This window comes from Falco cherrug, chromosome 8, assembly GCF_023634085.1.
Source record: "Falco cherrug isolate bFalChe1 chromosome 8, bFalChe1.pri, whole genome shotgun sequence".
NCBI lineage: Eukaryota > Metazoa > Chordata > Aves > Falconiformes > Falconidae > Falco > Falco cherrug.
This window is the reverse complement of record NC_073704.1, coordinates 57814024-57835920: the sequence shown is the minus strand read 5'-3', so window position 1 is coordinate 57835920 and position 21897 is coordinate 57814024. Positions and strand designations below refer to the sequence as shown.

The 21897-nt window shown below is 47.2% G+C and overlaps 1 protein-coding gene across 2 annotated transcripts in view; it reads left to right on the top strand.

Annotated features, from left to right (window-relative positions):
- The window catches only part of GRIA1 (glutamate ionotropic receptor AMPA type subunit 1), a 125548-nt gene extending 113756 nt beyond the window's left edge, over positions 1–11792 (top strand). For both annotated transcript variants that reach the window (XM_005440585.3, XM_005440586.3), the window contains exons 15-16: positions 6060–6194; positions 8438–11792. In XM_005440585.3, coding sequence (XP_005440642.1) covers positions 6060–6194; positions 8438–8626 — 324 coding nt within the window. In that variant the 3' untranslated portion in view covers positions 8627–11792. The remainder of the gene's footprint in view (positions 1–6059; positions 6195–8437) is intronic.
- The last annotated feature ends 10105 nt before the right edge of the window (positions 11793–21897 follow it).

Genomic DNA, 21897 nt, shown 5'->3' with positions numbered 1-21897 from the left:
GTCACCATATGAATGAAAAGTAATTACTTCTGCTGGGAAACTGAAGCCATGACACAGCTTCCACAATACCTTCACCACAAGCCTGCATGCATCAGTGCTAGAGAAATCCCATAGCCAATAAAATGCCCCTAAGGAAATGGATGTGAAATCAGTTTAGTTTAAAACAAAATCCCTACAACACTGTACTTTATCACTATTCTGGTGGGGAAAAAAAATAATGAAAAGAAGTAGATGTAGTGCTTCATTCCACACAATAGTATAACCAACAGGGACAGAAACAGAAGGTTTGGGACACATGGGTTTATGTGGATCGTATGACCTCAATATCGATCACATGTTATTTACATGTGCTTGAAAAACACGATTACACACATGTGAATCACATGTGAATAAATGAGATTGGATCCTAAAGTTATGAGAGCTGCTTGAAACTCCATGTGTGAAATCAGTAAGTGCAAGCCTGAAAACCGTGCAAGTTTATACTGGGAGTGGAAGATCGCAGAGAAGAGTCTCAGCTGTTCCACGAAAGGGTTACATCCCTGTTCCTTGCTCAGCATCCGCACCATGTCAGCAGCAGCAGTGCAATATGAAACAACAGTAAGAGAAATCAACGTTAACGCCACCAGACCCTCTCTCCTACCTACAGAAAGACCAAGCAATTGCATTGCTCACTTGTTCTCTGAATGCAGCCAGGCAAACATACCCACCTGGGGTTTATTGCACCTACTGTAAACAAGCCAAGCTGCCCAGCTGCTGCATGAACAGTCCTGCGTCCCCCCCATCCCCGTGGTGTCCTCGGTGCAGGGGATGAGGCTGGCCAGGCAGGGCTGAGCACCAGGCACATCTTCCTCCATCCTGCCCACGACGGGCACAAAACCCACCTGTGCTTTGGGGGCACAAGCCGGACCATGCACCTCTCCTCTGATAGCCAAGGTTCAGAGCAAAGCTTGAGAGGATGGGGACCGTTTCATGCCTTTCCTCCCACAGGCATGACAAAATGACAAAACCTTCCCATTTCTGTCTATCGCCAGGTTTAGCTTAGTTTGCCTTTAGAGGACTTTCAGAAGGATAAATGAATGCTACTGAAGAGGGGTGAGAGGGTAGCTGGATGTCAGGTTTGTATCCAAGGTTTCTAGCCAGAGCCAAGTAAAACCTCTGGTATTTCCCAGACTTATGTCCATTGGTCCCAGCTGATGTTCCACACTTGTAGCTGACTTCTGTGCATCCTATTTTTAATTTATTTATTTATCTATTGCCCACCAAGGTTTTTTTTCCAGAGAAATCCCTATAAAGAAACAGTAGATACATTAATGGATCTGAACTAAAACTCCAGAGTCTCTGCTGAGTATTTGGGTATGTTATGCCATACCAGGAGGTGCTGGGCAGCTGTGCTCAGGGGCTTTGATCCAGGACCACCACAGCCCTAGCTATATTGCCAAACAGTGGGAAACCCCAGGCAGTGTCCTGCACTGGGAAGAAATGTCCCTGCTGCTCTTCTCCCTGCAGTAAACACGTGGCAGCCACCCCTTCCCACAGGGTCGAGGTTTCTTCATGGACACGCACGTCCAACACTTCACATAGCTAGAAACCATCCATCAACTCCTGGTCCTGTCTCCCAGCCTTCCTGCAGTCCCCTTCCACTTGCCATAGCCGAAATAATCCCAGAAGAGAGACAGAGACTCTGTAACTAAGCGGTTCCCTAAAAGTACCCCATTTTACAAACGAGCACGGGATGAACAGCTGTTTTTTACAGGCTATGAAATATGCTGTGGGCTTGAAAGGGATTCCTTGTGTTGTTGGAGGGTAATGACAAGGTGGACACTAAAGGTCAGGGAAGAGGGATGTGATTCTCCTCTTCCCTGGGGCTTTGCAAGGCAACGGGAGAAAGGAAGTTTTTCCAGACCGGGACTGAGGCGCAACCTGCTTGTGGGGGCAGCCAGATCACTTCACACAATTAAAGGAATGTCATCAAATCTACAGGGATCTCCCAGTCCTCTTTTCCAGTTGCAGGAATTGTGCTTTTGTTAAAAAAAAAAAAAAAAAAAAAAAAAGAACAAATTCTGCTACCACCTTGCCCTGCCTTTGCAAGGAATTGGCTGGTTCTGAAAACAAAGGTGTCTTTCCATGCTGGGCAGCCTCACCCCCACAGCTGGCCACCCACGTGCTCCTACCCATCCCCTGGCAGACCCACAGCAGCGCTCCAAGCCGATGGCCAGCGCTGTGTCCTTCATTGCTGAGCTTCAGGCCTTGCCCCAGCAAAGTCAGCCTGGTGTTTGGTGTAAAATCTCAACTTCTGGAGCTGCCGCCTGCTTCAAGGGCAATTCATCTTCTATGGAGACCACAACAACTTGAGGTGCCATCACCCTGTGCTGTCATGGCCATGCAGGGTAAAAGGAAGGACCAGCCCTGCTGGGAAACCAGGCAAATTTGGCCTTAATGCCTTTCAGCCAAAGAGGATAAATAATGACAAAGAGGATGACGGGGACAGTGCCACGTTTGAGAGGAACAGACGGGAAGGTGCCTGGTTGCTGCAGCAACAAAGCTGGGCTTTCGGAAAGATGGGGTTTTCTTTCTTTTTTCACCTGCCAATCTTCCCCCCACGTCAGCACTCTGCCACTGCGGGAGACGAGCAGTGACATTTACACTCCCACTAACAAGCTGGTTCGATGATGGGCAGCTCTGCAGGAGAGCATCTGGTGTCACAGAGCCCAAGCAGAGAGGATGGGAGGGTCCTCTCAAGCATTTAGCATGATTTGGGACTTTTTATTATTATGAGCATTATTAGGGCAGGAGCGTGCATGGAAACAGCAGGCAAAGCCTCAGTGGAGCATGCAGCGTTTCCTACCATTCATGTGCAATCAGTGGGAGCAATGAGATGCCACTCTTCCCCAGAGAACGTCTCAGCGTGTCCTGCTGGGAGAGGGAAGGAAACAAAAAAGCAAAGAAAAAGGAGAAGATGAGCAAGAAGTCAAGTGACATCACGGGAGCAATTTCACTTCTCAGCCTGGCAAAGTAAATGCAAGAAAAACACAACAGCTCTGAAATTAATTGCATGAAATAGTGGTGCAGGAAACTGTTTTGGGTCATCTCCTCTCTCTTGCTGGTCGATTTGCTGCTGGCATCAGGAGGAAAGCAGAAATTCAGAGTGAGCAGCCTTTCCTGGCTGCCAGACTGCTCTGCCATCGCAGCCGGCTGCGAAGGTGCCCTGCTGGACCAAGACCCCCAAACTGGGGGTGGAAATACAAGAATGTCATGGCCAATAAAACATGAAACTTGTGTATTCCCATGCCCGGCAGAGCCAAGGAAGCTGGGTTTCCTAAGGATCTATGACTCCAAGTCAAAGACCCATGGGGAGTCTCTGATGCCTCATATGGATTGCACCAATACATTTATTTGAGTGAGAGCATTAATAATAGGCTTTCTCTTCTCTACAGTACAAATCTTGGAGGTTCCTGGTATCTTGGAGATCTCCACCCTTCTGTGAAATCAAGGTGAAAGTATGGGCTGAAAGTTATTAGTAAGACACAGACAAATAGGCTGATCCACCTCCTTCCCTGTCCCCAACCTTCCCTCTGAGCACAGCTCATGGGCTAATCAGGCACTTTTCATTAAGGAGCCAGGCTGAAAGGTCAGGATGTCACGGAGAGCAGCCCACCTCTAGTGTCTTTGTCCCTCCCTGAAGCTGGTGCAGCCCCTTCAGACTGAATTTGAAGAGGAAAAGTAGCAGATGTGTTATAACCCAGTTTTCTCAGAGTAATTTCTCTGCTTTTCTAAATCTTCACTAAAAAACTCCCTAAGTTTTTCAGCTGGTGCTTAAAAGTATACCCAGTAATCTGCAGAGAAGAGATGGCTGAACAAACGTACAGTCAAGCCTGGGGGAAAAATGCATGAAGGCAGATTACAAAAGACCAGATAAATAATTCTTCAAATATGGAAACCGCAGAAATTAAGAGGATATTTGCAGTAATCTCTCATTACAGACAGCACACAGGAAGCATTGGCAAGATTGCAAACTGGCCGGCATAGGAACATTATACCTGGGCGAAACCAAACCTGCCCACCGCATCTGCAGCGGTGCAACACACACGGTGACAGCGGTGAAACTCTTGGCAGAAATGTCAATCAAAGAAGCATGGAAAATGAAATCACTTGTGGAGTTTTTTCCAGTGACTAAAACTCTGCAGGGGTGATGCCTAACCAAACCTCAGCATATTTCAGCAGAGGATTCAGGATGGCAAGTTGCTCCTCGTGGCACTGGAGCCTGCGGCAAGAGCTCCGTGCTTGGCAGCTCACATGGCCAGTGGGGCCAGATGAAGGAGAAGCAGGAAAAAACCATTTTTTATCATTCTTGACTGGAATCCTCTTTTCTTCTTATAAAAAAAAAAAAAAAAAAAAAAGAACAACAACGAAAAAAACCACCAACAAAAAGCCCCCAGACGTTAAATTCTGTTATGGGAAGGGTTTTTTTAATTTTGAAAATTAAAGTGGTTTCATCCATTGTGGGTTGACTTTTTGCCATCAAACCCTAATACAACAAAAGACCAAATCCTTTTGCAAAAGGTACTTACCTGAAAGACAGTGCCAGTGCCAGGCAGGCTGCTTTTGAATCAAAACCTCCTGTGCTCATGTAGGCGTTCAGTTTTGGACCCTTTCAACATTGCTCTAATATAGTTTTCTGCTTCCTGAATCCTTGTCCTTCCCAAAAAGTGTGGGTTACTTATTGTAAAACCTGCCAAGCCAAGCAAGTGAAACAACTGTCCTACAAGGGCAAGGAACAAACTGTGCCACCCACAGGTCCACGTGCCCATGGAGTAGCAGGGAACACCAAGAACCGTACAGAGGCTTCGTTACCAACTGCAGACACTTCTACAGGCATAAATACTGTTCTTTCACTGTGTGGCTGCATCTCAGATGATCCATATGCAATTTTCCTCCCACATCCAGGGAGCAGGGCTGTCAACGCTGGTCAAACCCTGATTGTTCCAACAGATTTGCAATGACCTGTTGAGCTTGCCCTGGGGAATCTGTACTAGCAAATTGGGATTGAGTTGATATTGCAGAGCAGTGACAAGCCCGGAGCAGGGGGCTTCTAGCTGGTTGCAGTACAGAGAAAATATGTCCTTGAAAACAGGAGCCTTGCACACGGAGATGAGCCAAGATTTTGGGTCCTGCTGCTGCCCAAATTATCCCAACACTCCAATTCCACCTGGTCAGCACAGAGGAGAAGGTTTTGAGAGCTGCACGGAGTGACATCAGGGTTAGATGTGGGGACTCTGCCTCCCCAGCAGTGAAACTGGTCTTTCTGAAACTCACCTCTTCCCCAGAGAGCTGTGATAATTCATTAGGCAATTGTATAATCAGAATGTAGCTGCTGGCTGGGAGTTGTGGTCCATTAATAGCCCTATTTATTGCCAACCAAATAATTAGCTTAGACATGCATCAACGGGTCTTGATTACATATAAAATAACTGCCTTATTACATAGAAATCAAATGAGTTTCCGAGGACAGCTCAGGTGTCACCTCAACCTCAGTATCGAAGAGGAAAAGAAAAAAAAAAAAAGAAAAAAAGAAGAAAACCCAGCCATTTCGATGTGTTGCTCAGCAACAGAATTTGCGGGGGAAACAATCTAGGAATGAAGGAATGAGCATTTCCAAGAGAACAGGTTATTTCAGGCAAGACATCAGGGACAAGTAAATGTCACAGAGGAGGAGAACTTTTTTTTTCTTCTCCTTTAATCAATAATTTAAACTAAGCATTTTGGGTAAAACAAGCATTTAAGTTAGCTGATTGAAAAATGGAAATCCCAAACCTTTGCAAAGAGTCACGTTGCTGAAGAAATGTTTATTTGTTTGTGTGAGGGAAACATTAGATTTACTAGACACTGAATTAAAAATTGAAAATGCTCTTAGAAATGTCACTTGTTCATTTAAAGGGGAAGATGATGTAATGCTTATATTGCTCTATTGTGCAACATCCCTCCCAGAGCAATCTCATATTAATTTTGTTGTTCTCCTTCCCACATTCCCTCCCCTCCCTCCCTTCTCCTTTCTCTTATAGGACAAGACAAGCGCACTGAGTCTCAGCAATGTGGCGGGGGTTTTCTATATCCTCATCGGTGGGCTCGGACTAGCCATGCTGGTTGCCTTAATCGAGTTTTGTTACAAGTCCAGAAGTGAATCAAAGCGGATGAAGGTGGCAACCCATTCCCCGGCCTTTCACACCTTCTCTCTGATCCTACCCTGGCTCCAAAGCTGCCTTCAGAGACGGATGCAGCCCAGACCATGGGTGGAAAGCCAAGACATAGGGACAACGAAGTGACCGTGTCACTCGGCTTGCTAGAAAGGCATAGGAGCATCAGAGGAAGCTAAAGGAGGGTCAAGTGGGCTGTAGTGGGGAGCTGATGAGAGATCAGACACGTGGCATAACGCTAGCTCAAAATCCAGATATAGAGCAAAATCATAGCACAGACGGTGACAGGAACACGTCGCCGTTCCTTAAAATTAATGAAAACAGACTACAGCAGCGTGGATGAAGTGTGCTAGGGCTGGTGTGATACAGCCATTACTGCAATATGACAAAATCCTCAAAGCCAAGCAGTTAACAGCAAGATAAAACTGGGGTAGCACAGCAATGAGTCACATCCTATTGTTCCCTTTGCTGGCACCGTTTGCAGGTTGGCGACAGCGATGTGCGCTCAGAGCGCTGTTGCCCTGGCATGGATGATGTGGGTCTCCAAATTCAGAATTATGGGTCCTCTTAGAGAGAAGTTGGCCTCGAATATCTCCTGTAATGTGGTGGAGTTTTTTCTCCGCCCTGTCATGGTCATGCAAAGCATCCTTCCTGTGACCCAGGAGATTTGTTTCAGCCCTAAATTGTGGTGTGTCTAAATTTCAGTGTCATGTCAAAAGTGGATTAGATTTGAGAGCCTTGGGGATACATATTTAATGCAGCATCTGCGGAACAAGTACATCTTGACTCAGATGACTAGCAGAGATGATCCCTTATACAGATACCATTGTGTGCAAGGGTACAGAGGGATCTGGGCTGTGAGAGTAATACATCCCTTTTCTTCCTCATCTTGACCTCTCCCATGAGCATGGAAGTAGTCCATACAAGTATATGAAGTATGCAGTGAGTTTCATAAAATCAAGAGCTTTTCACTTCCCTGAGCACTGAAACTTACCCAGAATCAAATGGAAAATAAGCAATCATTTCTTTGGGGTTTATGTCACCATTTCGCAACATGCTTAATGTTTTGTCAGCAATAACAGCACTTCTAATTCACTGAAAATGTGCAACAGCTCTTTTCCCATTGAGGTTCAGAAAATTCTGCAGGCAATGAGAGGCACATTGATCACAGGTGTAAGATAATGTGAACGATTAATGTCCCTGAATATACAAAAACTAAATTCTAATTGCTGTCTACGCTGTAAAGCTAGATATGCCACAAATACACTGTGAAAGAGTGTCAGAATGCAATAGCTCCACAGTTTTAAGGAGATTCTGCCCTGCTGTTGGCTTCCCTGTGTTACTGGAAATGACCCACTGATTCATGTACCTCAGTGTCAGCTTGCAGTGCTTTTGCCCTTTAAAAAACCAGCCACTATGGGAAGGAATCGTTGCTCCCAGTGTTAACATCTGGTTGAGGCTTGTCCCTTTGGCTGGCTCCCACCACCAGTGGCTGCCCCACAAAGCCATTCAGCAGAGCCCAGGCAAGCACCCAGATGGGGCTCCAGCTCCACGCCTGGCAAGTGCTTCTGAATAGCTGCTCCAGATTTATCTGTTCTGGATAATTCTTCACCTGTATATCCCCATCCAGAAAGGATGATGGTGCCCTTAGAGATAGCTTTAACACAAAGGCACCAAGTGGACTTCATCTCTTAGTTTAATTGTTCTAAACAGATGGTTTCCTTAGATCTCTGAAAGCAAACATTTTGGGTGGTGTCTGGAGCAGGAAGATGAGATTTAGTTTCCTGAATTAGGTTTGCATTTCCAGGTTACCTCAGTCGTCACTGTAGACAAAAACATAGGCACGTGCTCTGCTTCTCACATGAGAAAAGTTAAACATATGCTTGCAGTGAGTCAGAGTCCACAATGCATAACAGCACTGGAGTAGTAATAGCATATCTATGGGGGAAGTGTGTATAATACCTCTGCTCAGATCCAGGATGACTGTTCTTATGTTGTAGAGTTTGAGTAGTTTTTGCATATGGCACGTATGCTTTATAGCCCAAAATACTGCTGAAACATTTGATTTTTGAATGTAAAGGAGGTGTGAATTAACAGAGCAGATGCAGTAGGGACATGCAGGAAGCAAGAGTCTGATTGGAGACAAGGAGGGAGAGAACAGTGACAGAAAGACAATGCTGGTTTATATTGTAATATCTCCAACATTGCTAAGGACAGGGGGAGACCCCCCCGTCCTTCCTAAAAAGGGTTTTTGTTTAATCCCACAGCAATCAATCAACGAAGCCATACGGACATCAACCCTTCCCAGGCCGGCTGCAGCAGGAGGCAGTGGAGAAAACGGACGTGTGGTCAGCCACGATTTCCCCAAGTCCATGCAGACGATCCCATGCATGAGCCACAGCACTGGCATGTCCCTGGGAGCTACGGGATTATAATTGGCCTTTTGACCCATTGCCTGGGTGAGAGCAGGGGCAGCCCAACTCCACCCCCTCCAGAGCCAAAAACAAACCCAACACCAACAAGACAAACGATGATGACAGAAGGGACAAATTGGATGGATCATCTCGAGGAAATCAAATCTATTTCCCTTTTTATTTGCAAACAGATCCACCGACAGGAGAACAGAAACAGGTCTGTACTGCAATAAGGAGAGTGTAACGGGATTTAACAGACTCACGAACCATCCCTGATCAAAGAACCACTGGAACACTAATGAGGACTATGCCATTTTGTTTTAACTTGGTTGTTAATAAGTCTTAGTGTGTGCAATATATATATTTTTTCTTACTAATTCCTGTGGTGTCAGGGTAACATCAGCCCTTTCCCCCTTCCCTGCTCACTCCTTCAATCTGGTTTAGTTTGGGATGCAAACCATAATGTCTGAGCTACTAACAGCAAAAAAGAAAATCCAATCAATGGCAAGTTGAACTCCCTGCAGGGCGTCAGCATTGACCCCTTTTGTCCATCATGATTCTGCCTTCTGTCGTTCTGTTGTGAACTCGGGCTGGGGCGTTACTGCACACAGCCCTCCCTGCAACGGGAAGGACTTGGTGCAAGAAAGAGCCTGAACAAAAACACGAGGCTGTTTCACAGGGGTAAAGTCATGAATGAGTTTGGAAACCCCAGGTAACCTGAGGACAAGTAATAATCCTTCCAGAGATGATGAGTGGCAGTTCAAGAGAAGAATCATGTGCCTGGAGTGGAGAGTGTCACGCATGGCAGATAGAGCAGATGGTTGGTCTAAGATCATGGTTGGCTGCTGTTCATGGAAAAGGGAAAGTAAATGCCGCATTACCCTCACATGCAACTCTCCTGCCTAGGTTATTGGGGGCTAATAAGCAATTGTGAACCATTTCTTCATTGCTTAGCTTCTGTGTGTGCTCCCTTTTTGGTGGTCACATAAGGGAACCACCCTGAGCTGGGAACAGACCATCTCAAGACATCCAGTTCTAGATGGCTGCCTATTAACCAGTAAAACATGCTAGAAGTTATGGGGCTGCAATGGGAATATCCCTGCCTTTTTGCTCTGAAATCCCTTTATGGCCATTCTACCAATTAAAAAGGACATTTTGTAGATAGTTGGCCTGAACGGCTTCCTGGAAGGACCTGCTGAAGCAATCCAAGAAGGAGACCCTAGAAGAGCTTCATTCAAGTATCCATGACAGTCGACAGCATCAGGGCTGGTCGAACTCAGCCTTCCCATCAAGTTGTGGCCTGTCTGGGTACAAAACCCAAAGTAGCAGATTCCCACTCATGTATCCATAGAGAGGGGAAGCATCCACAAGCAAGGAGAGCAGGTTGATGACCCCAGACTCGGTATCGCAGAAACCTGCACTGCCAGGTGGGCAGCTGGGTGTCCAGCCACAGGCATGGAGATCAAAGGGGCAAGGATGGTGATCCAGAACTGCACAAAAGGTTCATTCCGTGAAACACTGGCATGGACAGACAAATGCTTCCCACCCTGGTGGGACAGAGACACCTCCCCAGAAGTAAAGAATTCCCAGGGGAGCATCAGGAGAGAGAGAAGATCTGTGGGGCGGGGAGCAGTGAACCCACTTAGCCTTGTCCCATCTCACTGATGGCAAATAAAATTCAAAGCTTTTCATAGGACACAGCAAATATATGTCCAGGGACTGAGCTGCTATTGGAGTGTTCTGAGCTGCTTTTCCTTTTTTATCTCTCCTTTTTTTAACTTTTTTTCCTTTATTTTTTCTGCTACATAGCAAGAAAGAAGCAGGAAAAGAAGGGAGGCAGGTGAACAGAAGGTGCTGCAGGCAAGTGACTGGCACAGGTCTGTGAGAAGGATATGTCCGTGCAGCTGTCCATAAGTACAGCTGGAAGCTGCCTGAACACCAGTTTCCATCAGCGTACCAAGGTGCAGAGCAATACGTTTACCACCTTTAACACCAGCCTGGTCTGAAGTATCTGTTCCACTTACCCACTTGTCATGCAACACCTTGGAGACCAGAATGTCAGAGTCAAGGTCCTAACAGCATGTCTTGTGTCGATATGTTTTCCTCTCTCCACCGCTGGAAGCGGTTGTGATCTTCCTCTCTCATCACTGAACATGAACTCCGTTATCAGCCACTCCAAACACCTCTTCAGGTCATTTTGTGTTGGTTATTATTATTTTCAATCCACTTTTCTTACTTTTAACTTCAGTTCCGTGTAAGTGCTAGCACAGCGGAAGCATCCCACAAGCTAGCCTGTTTCCATGCCCAAAAGCCCTCGGATGCATCTCCTGACCCAGCTCTTGCCACGTCCCAGACCTTGCCATGGCAGTGCACCACCGGGTGCTGCGGTGGGAGCAGGCTGCCGAGAGCCATCGGTGCCCCGTCCTCCTCCAAAGACAGGACCATGTGGCAGCAGGTCACGGGGAGCCCAACCGGGCAGTCGGATGGTCTCGTGAGAAGGAGCGCATCAGTGCTAGGACTGGCCGCCTGTGATGTGAAGATGGGAGATGCTGTTTTCAAAGGCTTTTGATCAGTGGAGGGGTTTAAAAAAAAAAAATTAATAGGACAAAAGCGTGGAAAATGTTAACTTGTAATATGTATTTTTACTACACTTTTCTTAAAAATAGAGTAATGGTAAAACTCTTAAAGACATTGACATTTTTTCTCAACAGGAATCCATATTTAACAGTTTTGCCTTTCATTAAATTTTGCTCTTTGGTACCTGGATCTTTTATTTAACAGCTATATTTGTTTTAACTCTCTTTTGTTTTTTCTTTCTTTTTTTCTTGTTTTTATTATTTTGGCAGTGCTGCAAAGGATTTTGCTTTATCAAACGCAACAATGTTTTTCTTTTCACATTCTCTTTTTTTCAAGCAACATTTTTATTGGTAATTATTATTTACACAAAAATGAAACTATCAGCTGGAATTTTAGCACCAAGGATTCACGATCCATTTTTCATACCTGTCCATGCCATTTTGTGCCAGTGCTGGATGTGTGGAAATGAAAATGATGTTATCCCTCAGGCAGTATTACCCAACCTGAATCAAACGAGACTTCCTTGATTATTGCTGTGTCTGAGTTGTGAACAGCAGCCAAATAAACTGCTTCAGGTTGAAATTGGGAATCTATCTAATATTTACCCAAAGGTCAGGAAACTAAACATTCGTTGGGTTCAAAGTTAATGATTTCACTTTGTTTGGAGTTTTGTGGGGTTATTTTCTGGGGAGGGCTATTAGTGGCTTTTAACTTGTTTTTAGAGAAAGAAAAGATGTGGTCAGCTCAGGGAGAATTCAGAACCAGCACTGGTCCAAAAATCCTCACCAGGATCAGCTTTCCTAGGAACTCCCATGCTGTTTCAGAGGCTTAGACACTGAAGAAGTTTCTCACCCAGTTTTCACAGCGTTAACCTGCTAAATTCCTCATCCAAAAGTCTGTTCAAGGGGAAAGAGCACAGGATTTAAAGGGCCTTGGACATCCGTGCGGATGCTGACAGATTCAAGGTCTCCAACATTCAAAAGAGAATGTTTTACCTGCTGGTAAGTTTTAAAGATAAAGTCAGCAAGGGGTCAAATGAATACGTTTTGAAAAGGGCTGTGAAACCTCAGGCCTCAAATGCAAGAGACTCCCAGGCGATGGGACCCGGAGGAGAGGTTTCCCAGGGGCGGGCTGTGCTGGTTCAGCCCATTTTGGTCTCCCACAATTGCTCAGCCACTCGGTACCGTGCTGTGGGCTTGGACCCTGTCGCAAAATGCTCTTCTTGCTCAATGGTTCACTCTCAGTTCCCAGTGAGGTTGCAGAAATGCACAATAAATATTCCTTTGTATCTTGGCATAAACAAGACAAAATTCCCTCCAAATATTCCTAGTAAGAAAGTCTCCAGCAAGAATACAAAACCATCTTCAGCAATTATTGAAGAAAAAAAACCAAAACACTGAACCTTGAAGTGGAAGAGGTGAGAAACAGATGCATCACCTAGTCTATCCGTTTGCTGTGAGATGATAACCCTGGCATCAGGACACAAAGCTGGGAGTCTCCAAAAAGATATGGCTGGACCTTTTTGTCCGTGTACCCACCTACCATCACATGCAAGGAGAACTTACTTGCGTAAGCTCAGTGAAGGGATGGGGCAGGGGTGCATCAATTTTTGCTGTAACCCACTGGGTACCACTAACCTGTTCAGTTCCAGCAACTCAGGCACATAGCTCCATCACAGTTTTTGGGAGACGTGGGGAAGTTTGCACTGTGAGTGCTCAGTTTTCAGTGACACGGTCAGTCACTCAGGTCTCACACATGGCTCTGAGTGCCTAGGAGAACATTTTTCTAACAGGTCAGTCCACCATGGAGGCACATGTCAGAGCTTAGGTGACCCATCAAAGTGGTGTGTTGTATCCTTAGGACACTGTTGGTACTCTTCACTGCCGTGGTATGAGAAATAACAGCACAGACTGGGGCTTGGCCGGCAGAGGTTGCTCTGAAGCACCACCTTGGAAACTGGAAGAGATGGGTTCAGGTCCTTCTCACCAGCAAAAGTACCAGATTAACCCCAAATATCTTTCAGAGATTTGTGTGTGATCTGTTCTCTGACAGCTTTTATAGCTGCTGACCTCTCTTAAACACAGATTCCTCAGTTGTCTTCATGTTTCCTATGGGCACAAATCAATTCGTCATCCACCAGTGCTGGTTTGGTGTCTTGGCAGCCCACTGCTGGCTGAAACCCCCATGCTTACATCTCTGCTACCCACTTAATTAACTAAGTAACAGAAATACAGGGATGTCACTATGCCATGCGCAGCTGCCTACCAGCACGCAGGAGGGCAGTGCTTCTGGGGCAAAATCCACATGCAGACCCCAGCTCAAAAGATGCGAGACAGTGTCAGACAGACTCTTGGGCTCCATATTGCTCCAGCTTCATTACAAAGATTACACACCTCCCAGCTTCCTTCTTGCATAGTGCTGCTCTGTTCTTTTCCAGGCACTTGGTCCTGATGGTTTGAGAGTATGAGAGGGATAAATTTAGTGTGCAAGGACCTGGAAGAGGTTCCCCTAGGCATGGAGGGGTAGCTTGAGACTGATCTCTCCATCAAAATCCTGACCATTCCCACTTTGGGATTCTCCACTCAGCCCTGACCTGCAACATCAACTCCCAATTCTCTTCTGTCCATCCCCGTCTCTCCTTCACCTGTACACCAATCCCAGCCTCAGCACTGCCAGCTGCTCCCCTGCCCTGGCATAGGCTCTGGGTATGTACGTGGTGGTTGTCTTATTGCAGATAAGTCTATATCATTGTAAAGCTTTAGAAAGCAAATGAACTCACTTTCCTTTGGGATGGGGGCAGAGAGGTGAATCCAGCTCCACGCTGGGCAGAGCTGATCCCATGGCCCATCACACTGTACTAAGACAGAACGGAGCCTTTCTGCAAGTGGGGTGTTATATGAAGCCACAGTCTTGCAAAGTGCTAAGTTATCGGGCTCTTCCCAGAGCATTTAGATCAATCTCCCTTTGGCTGGTGTGCACTTATCCCGAGGAGGCATCGCTGTCTGGCTGCCAGGAGGTACACCTGGCTCGGGGATGGGGAGAGGCAGGGTGCTGGGCATCATCTCCACCAAGCTCGTACCTGAGTGAACTCACCTGCTGAACGTGTGCAAGGGGAGAGCTGCCTCTAGAGCAATGAAGCACAGTAATCCTCGCTCCCAGAAGGGATACTGAGAAATGTAATTAGACAATGTTTGCAAATCCCTTTCTCATGCACTAATTGTATAGTGCGCACACACACATACATGCACACACAGGTATTAAGAGAGCTGTTGACAGTCCAAATTAGTTGTCAAGGCACCTTTTCATTCCTAAGGATCAATACAGTATAATGTAACAGCCACAAAGTATGTTCATTACTCTGCAGGGCTGGTTTAACATGCTCTCTGGATCCCTTTGGCAGTAATTCCTCCTCTGTTCGAGCTGGCATCAAAATTAATGGCATGTCGTGTTCTATAAGTCCTGACTTTTTAGATGAAAGGTACATGGTGTTGTTTGCATCAGTATTACAGTGTAATAAATCAATGCTTTCCCATTGGAAGGATTTCAGACGATTTCACAACTTGCTCTCAGGAACTCAAAAGACAACATGTCTGCCAGACCATGGGCCAATAAAAAAAGAATATTATCCATAAAAACAGGAAAAGGAGGGGGGAAAGCCCCAGGCATTTCATTGCAGTGTTGTTACCTGGTTCATGTAGGATGCTGGAGCCAGACAGCAATGCCAAAGTCTCATCGGGCCCCATCACACGAGGTGATGCACAGTTCAAGGGAGCATATTCCCTGCATCGAGGAGGTTACAGGCAGAGGCTGGGAGGGGGAACACAGCCTGATTGCACTTGGCCAAGTAGGAGCAGAGACAAAAGTAGAGTTTGCGTTCCAATTGCCAGACCCTAGAACAAACTGCTCCCAATTTTCACAACGGCAGCTGGAAAGGAGAAGAGGAGCAAAGACTGAGCGTGCCAGGACAGAGCACCCAGCAAGTCCCTGAAAGCTGCCTACAGAGCTATTGTCCCAGCTCCTGTGGTAGCTGCTGCCCAGAGTGCAGTTCACCTACTTAACATCTTTGCCAAGCAAAACTTAAATTCCCCTGCTCCCTGGAGCACATGTGCAAGGCAGGAAGAGGCTGAACTTGAAAGGGGAGCCGTTTTGCTGCCTCAGATTAGCTCAAACTATGTGACAAGCTTTCCTCACTTCAAAACCAATGTTGTTAACCTTGAAATCTGCATTATTAATATTTCAACATGAGTCCCATCAGGAGCTGCCAAAAGAGCTCTCCTGGACTTGTGACGGCTCGTCCTGTTTGATTCTAATCATATATGAATGCATGAGTTAAGAAGACATCATTAAAAGTACATTAAGTTTAATTATGCTAGCAGCCGCAGACAGTGGGAGCATCAGCTTAATGCAGAATGCATAATTAGATCAGACCTAACCCATTAGATACATATTTGTTAAAGAAAATGTTCCTTGTCTATAAGTGTCACTACAAAGTGATCCGTAGGGTTTGGAGAAACAGCACCATTATCTGGGGACTACTGTCCCCCCTCCCCCCTCCCTGCCCATCACCCCTGTGCACGCTGCTGAGCCCTCGCTCCGCTCATTGCATATCCAGTTTTACAAAAGCACAGAAAAAACAGAGCAAGGAGACCCTGTGCCCTGGCAGCCAGGCCCTGGGGAGGTGCTCTAGTGGACCCAGATCCCCTTTGCAAGGACCTGGCACTGCGGAGCAGACTGTAGTGCTCACAGCCCTGGGCGGGGGGGGTGGCCTCACAACCCAGTTAGACCAGTGCAGCTGTGCCTGGGGATGGAAACGGGTGGTTCCAACATGGCTGATGCCCTTTCACAGACTCCATCTGCTGTTGGCTGCAGGGTGGGTTAGGACAACTTTCCAAACTAAAAAGAAAAAGGCAAAAATAAACCAAAATAATAAAAGCAAAAGCATTTCATCTCCTTTTAGGGCTGGTCCAGCTCTCTCCACTAACACCAGGAGGGCAGCAGCTGGGGCCCACGGCTGCGGCAGCAGGGAAGGTGGCAAGTCCCTTTTCCCAGCAGCACGGTGTTACAAACCACCCACTGCACTGCTCTGCAAAGCCACTGCATTCGAGGGAAACCCCCATCACCGGTGGGCTTAAGCTAAGCCTTGTAATGAGCAGCCATGGGTTGCCACCCCCGTCTTGACCCCACAGCAGGGCTGCAGGGATAACTGGTACCAGAAACCCCTCACACCACTGAGCAGCACCACTGCAGTAGGGACAACATCTCCGATGCCTGAGCCTCCAGGTAACCAGGTTGCTGTGGCTTGGTGCTTCTCAGCTGGGATACATGGAATCCTGTAGCCATGTGCTTGTCCCATGGAGCAATTCCAGCATATCGCCCAGCCCAGCCCCTGTGGCAGTGGTCCCTGCTTGGCAGAGCATTTCCCAGCTCCTGGGGCCAGCCCCAGAAGTGATGCACCTCACTGGCATGCTGCTAAACCACAGCGCCCATGGGTCTGCATGCTCACGGCCATCCTCCTTGCTGCAGAGAAGGGTGAAGTTACTACGAGCCTTTAACTGCCACAGGTTATGCACACCCATCATCCCACAGAGTAACTCAGCTCCGCTCTGGACGTGGAGAGGTGCTGTGCAAAGCTGAGCTCCCAGTCCTGTTTGAGGATGATTTCAGCTGATGTCTCCTCCAGCCTAGAGACAAAGTGGGCTGGAAAGGGGAAGAGGTCAAGGCCACCATGGGACACGTGCCTGGAAGCTGTGGGTGAGTGCAGGAGTAATTGAGGTTCAGGAGGGAACCCGAGAACCCCACACTCACTGGCACTCAGCACTGGCAGGAGACGCTTACACTTAACAGCCCAGTCGAGCCCTCTAACACCTGCCTAAGTGCTGAAAATTATTGCTATTAAAATATAATGACCTCTTGCTGCCTCTCCTCTGTGGAGCTGCGTAAGGGCTCTGTTAGGAAGCCACAGCACAGAGGCACAGCCCCACGGGCAGGGTTCAAACCTTTCTGAAGGTACCTGTTGCAGCCGAAGGCTGGCTCCAAATGGACCACAATTACTGGTTAGGCAATAACTGAGATTTCCAGGAAGTTTTCTGAATAAAGCTTCTGCTAACTTGGGTTTGGGGATGGCTTTTTGGTTTGGTTTGGTTTCTTTTTTTGAGAGAGAATCCCTACCAGTAAGCCCATTTTATCCGTATTTCATTTTCATCCTTGCCACCTCCATCCCATCTCCACCCCAGCCATGCAGGCAAGGGTGGCATGAGCAGGTTAAGCTGTGCCATGGGGTCCCGGAGGGGATGAGCTGGGGGTCCAGCAGCCTGGGGGGCTCCTTCTGCCCCCCATTTTGCAATGCTGTGGGACACCAGCGCCATCCTGCCCACAGGGTCTTGCAAAGGGGGTTGGAGGAACACATGTCTGGCTGCTGGCCACAGTTTCCATGTTCTCTGTTTTTCAGGGTTTTTAACTGACAACGATCATCAGCATTTCTAATTTCAATCTAATAAACATAGGGAAAGACCGGATAAAGGCTGTCGTGATTTTCTTTCCCATTTCTGTGCTGAAGTGTATCTGTTTGCCAACAGCCATCAGAAGCCGGAGTCCTGGTCCAGCTGAGAAGCAGGAAAAGGCATGGCAAAGACTTGGGAAAACTTTCTTCCCCTAAGCTGTTGAATTATAGTGAATTGTACGTACCCTTAGCTGCTGATGTACTTTTTGGCTGGGAGATGTTTGGGGAGCTATCTGGAAACAATCTAACCTCCCAAGGCTTTTTAGAGGACTCATTGATCTTTCTAAATGGGCAGCAACTGACATGTTCAAAGCGAGCACCCTGTGCGTAAGTGTTTGCACACGTGTCCATCTGTGTGTTATTTAAAAATAAAGCAGCAACCCCCCAAAAAATCAAAGATGAGCACAAAGAGCAGCTCTTTGGAAGAAAGAAATGTGAGGACCTTTAAATCCTCACTATCAATTCCCTTAATGTGGTAATCCACATGGCAAGATGAAAGGGCAATCCAGGTCCTCTTAATTGTTCTTTCCAAAGAAAAACAACCAAACAATTGCATTCATTCAGCAATCAAAGGGAAATCTAAGTTAACCTCTTTGTGGCCAGTTTGCCCCAGCTGGCTGCTGACATTCCTGATGGGAGACAGGTTATAGCTGCAACCCTGGAAGCCACAAGCCATATTTTCCCAGGGACTCATAGGCAAATTTTAGGTTCTAAAAACCTTCTCTGTGACCCCACCAGACATCTGGCAGAATTCAGCAAGATGTCAAATATCTCTATCTACCCTGCAATATTTGACAGGATCCTGACACAGTGACATGACTGCAGGGTGATCAGCTCTTAGGTTTCATTTGAAGAAGTGTTTTCACTCTGGTGTAAGACAAATCTACCCACCCATCACAGACTATGTGTCATTTTTTTAGTACATTTGCTGATTATCCAAAGAGCACTAAGAGAGCCTGAACACTGCTGCAGTGACTCCTCGATCCTCTATCACACTAATGGGCACAGAAAGGGCTGCAAAGTCCCTTTCTGAAAAAAAAATGGAGGCACAGAAAGATTCCCACGAGATCAGTGATACACAAGAAGCCCAGGCAAAGGGACAAGGGACTGACCAGTCTCCTGACCTTCAGAGGGCTCCCCTCTTCTAAAGTCAGCAGATCACCACACTGAGACCATCCTGCCCAGTGCTCAATATTTCCAGAAACAGGGACATGCCCATGCTGCAAACCCTCATCCTTTTTAAAAAGATTTTGTGATGCCATGAGTTTGTGCCAGGTCAGAGAGGAAGGGAATAGCCTGAGGTTTGATGCAGTAAGGCAAGCAGAACTCCACTTCATCCTCCCTCCCTTCCTGTTATGTTTCCTGAAGGTACCAAAGTGTTAATTCAGAAAGGTATTTTCAGGTTTAAGAGAAGCATAGCCCAGATGTAGCTTCATGGTAAATGCTCTGAGTCCAGCCTACTAGATCCTATAAGTAGCTAGGACTTCACGACAGCAGCACTACCTCCTTCCATGGGAATGGCTTTCCAGGGCAGGGGTTTCATCCCTGGTGTTCCCAGCATCGCCTGATGCCACACAGGGTACCACGCGTGGGCTACAGTGAGGTGTAAAGGTCTGTGCCTGGAGCTTGGTGAAGAAAGGGTTAACACCATACCCACCTATTAACTGCAAAGCTGGGCCTGACTGGGAGGAACTGGGAGATTACCAGGAGCTATAAAGGTGTGCTGAGAGGGCAGGGAGGGCTTTGCTGGGGGAGCTGGGCTAGGGCAGGAGCAGGAGGCATGGCTAGGATTTGGAAAGGGATGCAGCTGGCTGCCCTAATGCAGGAGCCTTCTGCAATCAACCACTGCACCCTCTCTTGGATCTGTGGAGCAGAGGGGAGAAAAGGCACTTTCTTGCTTTTAATACCACAGGTAGGATGGGACACTTTGTGCTACTTTCTGTCTGAGCTGGTCTCCAAGCAGATGTGCAGGAAAGAGCTCCCTTATCCTGGGATGTGGCTGATCCCTTTGATGTTCTTCAGCTGCTGACAGAGGCAGGAGGCTGCTGCTCAGGAAGGGAATGGGAGGGGGCTAAAAAGGGGTCAAGAGAGAGCTTCAGAGCTGCTGAATCCTGTGCCTTCACAGGAGACTGGTGCAAAGTGAGGGGGGTGATGTTAATGTTAAAGGGAATTGGGGCACAGCAAGGGAGAATCTCTGTACACTGAGCAAAGGCAAAACTCAGAAATGTGTGCCCTCAGGTGGTCTAACCCAACTGCTTTGCAGGCCAGGAAATACTTCTTGGCAACTGTAGTGCTGTATGCCAGGGAAAGCAAATACAGTCTGTCTCCAGGCCAGGGAGGAATAACCAAACTCATGCAAGCAGCCTGCAAAGGAGAAACAGCCCTGTATGCTTTCCCAAAGACAGAGCATGACCGACTGCTGTGATTTGCTTTGTTTGTCTGTTTTTCTCCTGAAGATGCTTGTCTTTCTAAGTGAGGGAGGTGTGGTAGGTTTAATGCAAATGAGCTTCACAAAAACATTTGATTTTGTGGGGGAGCTCATTAGCTAAAATGACGACTGTAAAAGAAGAGTTGTCAAAGTGAGACATCTAAAGAGAAGATAATGAGTTGTACTGCAAAGCATAACTGGGTAGAAGGAAAGGTACATATACAGTTTCTCTGACGGTTTTATCTTTCAACTAATGTTAATTCACATGAACTGAAAAACTTTGAATTTGTGGGATAAAAAGACAGGATGAAAAGCAGTGGTTCAACACCATGATTGAGGGGGAGACTGCAAGGCTATCTACTGCTAGAAAGAGCAGAGGAAGATCTGGGTATGCCTGCTGGTTACTGCGTGGATGTTTGCCACCAGTGGGATTGCATGCTACAGTCACCAAAATGAAATCAAGGGAAATAAAAAAAGGCAAACTGATTAAAGGGTCACAGCAAGAGAGTTCCAGCTGGGAGAACACTTTGGTGACACCAAAAAAGTTATGCTTAATCCTGGCCAGCCACCATCAAGAAAGCAGACCTAAAACTAGAATAACTGGGAATTCAGCTGTGCGGGAAATCCTTTCCAGCCTCATTTATTTTCCTGCCTACCAGCAGTATGGGGGGCACTGTTATCTAAAGGGCCTCTATCTATGAAATGTCTTCTCTGTGGTGTCCCAGGGGTTTGTAATCCTACTTGTGAAGTTACTGGGCTATGGACTTGCCAAGAGCAAGGGAATGTCCCCTCCCTGGGCTAGCTAGCCCCAAATTGTCTGCAAAAGGTTTTTAACCTGCCTGAGAAATGTCTCCTGAAATTTAAGCAAGGAGGAAAGCAAGATGGAGAAGGGGCCAAGGACACAGCGAGCTGGTAGACAGGAGAAACTGAGAGAGGGGAGGGTTGTAAAGCAGATGCTGGTGCATAGCGAGTAAGTTGTAATGAGCTGTGATGGAGCTCGTCCCCAGCCAGCCAGTGTGCAAGGTGCAGCAAGGCTGCGAGCGCAGCGCCGAGGGGCTGGGAGGGAGCGGAAAGCGCCGGGGCGCTCCGTAGGTGTTACTTTTCTGATTTAATAAGCTTCAGCTGCTCCCTGCGAACGTGCCGGCTCCCTTCGGAGGTGCCAGCTATGTAACTGGGGCATCTCTCTGGCCCCCGTTGTCAGCATCTCTTGAAGGTGAGAGAAAATTCGTACGAGCACCAGGTTTGCTGGCATTGAGAGGCACTGGGCTGAGAACAGCCCGCCTCGGAAATACTACCGAGCTGACACGTGGGGCTCCTCCTACGCTTGGCAGGGAGGCAGAGAGGGAAGGCTTAAAAGCATAATTTGTTCAGGAATAAAAAAGCAGCGTCTTTGTGCCAGTTGGCTTGGAGGCAGTGAGGTACAGCAGGGAAAACAAGGTTTTATTTGGTGGGTTTGACATCTCTCTGGTAGGGACTGGCTCATAGTTACTGCTTTTTGCCACTTCTAGGTAGATTGCATGTGAAAGAGTGGGTGGTTTCCTACGGTGCCCTGATATGTAGGTTGTGAAGCAGTAGGTTTTCAGTGAAGAGGTTCTGAAGAGCTGCAGGATGCCAGCAGTGAGGCTGGGGATGACCTTGTGGAGTGAGGCAGTGCCTCCTTTCTGCTCGGATCCAGTTTACCTGGGGTCCAGGTGCTGCACATCCCAAATGCACCCCCTGCCATGGTCACAAAGCCCTGAGCAATCCTTTGCCACCAGCAATGAAGGAGAAGAGATGCTCAAAGTGCAA